General features: G+C 42.6%; 1 gene segment (V, D, J or C); it reads right to left on the bottom strand.

The window, feature by feature from the left end:
* Window positions 1-902: 902 nt before the first annotated feature.
* On the bottom strand, window positions 903-1723 carry LOC129485471 (T cell receptor beta variable 18-like). The segment is given in 2 exon segments: window positions 903-1303; window positions 1576-1723. Coding segments are annotated over 2 exon segments (549 nt in total).
* Between the last annotated feature and the right edge of the window lie 262 nt (window positions 1724-1985).

Genomic DNA, 1985 nt, shown 5'->3' with positions numbered 1-1985 from the left:
CACATGGTTTATACTCCAAGCTGGTGAGGCTGGACTTAGTCTGCACATATATTTGAAATGACTTTGCTTTTGTCTGCCTTTTGATTTTATGAAATTGTTTCATCAAAGCAAATTATAACAAATCTTTTTCTGTAGGTGGCCTATATCTGTTGAGTGATGAGAATAAAAACAAACATTAAGACAAAAATTTGAGGTGATGCATTACTAATGAACAATATCTGTGGGCCAGACCTTTTCCCTAAATTCTAGACAAATTTATCCAACTCTATTTCCATCATCTCTCTGATGTTCTATAATTTTATAGCAGGAATTCTTGAACCTAGCATCCATACAAACCTGCACAGGTACTTGGCAAGGAACAGAACAAGGATTATGCCTGAAAGAATGCTAAGCAGCATGATGTGAGATAAAAGTCATAACCCTTTGAGCCAAATGCTTTCTGCCACCTACTAGGTTGCCTTCTCCCTTCCCTTCCCTTGCCTTCCCTTCCCTTGCCTTCCCTTCCCTCCCCTCCCCTCCCCTCCCCTTTCTTCCCCCATCTCTGTCTCTTTCTTTCTAAAAATTAACTCCTAGAACCATAATTTCTCTTGGTGAAAATGAAGAAAGCACTTCCTTTGCTTGTGTGTCTTGGTGATTAAATAAAATTATTGATGTAAAGCATGAAATATAGAACTTGACATACAGTATGGAGTAAAAAACAGAGTTACACTGCTAAGTGTTTTGAAACTGACAAATTAAGTCAATGTGGAAACTGAAAAATTATGTCTAGTTCTTAAAAATCTTTATGTTCTTTGGATGACAGAGTCTTAGTTTCTGAGCATAGCCTGGGATGTTTCATGCTGTTCCTACAATCCTCCCCTATTTCCATCCTCAACTTGCAGAATGCCTTAGAGCTGACCTGTTCAGTGTACAGGTAACGCGTTTCCCTTCCCAGCCCACCGCTGTTTCCAGGGCAGGTCTGGAGGATGTTTGTGGACTGAGAGGATGTGGCTCTGCATCGATGTGGGTGGTGAGCTGGCACAGAAATAAGCTGCAGAATCTCCTCGCACTGCCTGCTGGATCCTCAGGATGCTGGGGCCCTCTTTGGGAAATTCAGCAGAAAATCGTTCCTTTGGCATTCCTGACTCATCTATGATTTTTTCTTTCTGGAGATAAACCATGAATTTCAGACCTTCCTCTGGGAGCTGCCGATACCAATAAACATGACTGTGTCCTTTCATTGGGCTGCATCTCAGTCTTGCCTCCTGTCCCCTCCTCCTGACCAGGTGTCTTGGGTTCTGTGTGACGCCGGCATTTGAGAGACCTCAGAGGAGAAGAGACTGCATGAGACAGAATTGTAATGGCAGAAGAGTGAATGTCTTACAGTGAAGGAAACTGTTTGAAGTCTCCTGCATTCATTTAAAAACTCACATGAATTTTGCTTTTTACTCCGTAATGCAATTATTTGTTTTCATATAAATGTCAATACCTTTCACAAAATATTTGGTCAACACAGACGTCCAGGGTATATTTGAGAATCTGCTGTAGAGCCAAAAACAAAGCCCACTGATGGTGATCCTTTAGCTGAAAACTCACCTGTCCCCAGAAGACAGATGACCACACAGCAGAGGACTCTGGTGTCCATAGCAGAGTTGGCCATGGAGGGAGCCCGCAGGCAGGGCAAAGGCACTTGCTACAGCACACTGGGGAACCAGACCTCACAGCTGCCTCCTACAAGATGCATCTTCCTGTGAGGTCACCATTTCCAGTGGGTCCTATGGTTTCGAGAACCAATCTTACATGTCAGTTAAATGGTACATCTTTTGTTCTAACCTATACACACAACCTAGCTTAGTGTGTGTTTGTGAGGTTAGTGTGAAGTAAGCACCTCTATTACTCATTCTTTTTCCCTCTTCACCTTTTTTTTTTTTTTTTTTTTCAAGACTGGATCTAGCTCTGCTGCCCAGGCTACAGTGCAGCAGTGCAATCATATCTCATTACAGCCT

This window comes from Symphalangus syndactylus, chromosome 6, assembly GCF_028878055.3.
Source record: "Symphalangus syndactylus isolate Jambi chromosome 6, NHGRI_mSymSyn1-v2.1_pri, whole genome shotgun sequence".
NCBI lineage: Eukaryota > Metazoa > Chordata > Mammalia > Primates > Hylobatidae > Symphalangus > Symphalangus syndactylus.
The sequence above is the reverse complement of the archived record's forward strand: the minus strand, read 5'-3'. Positions and strand labels throughout refer to the sequence as shown.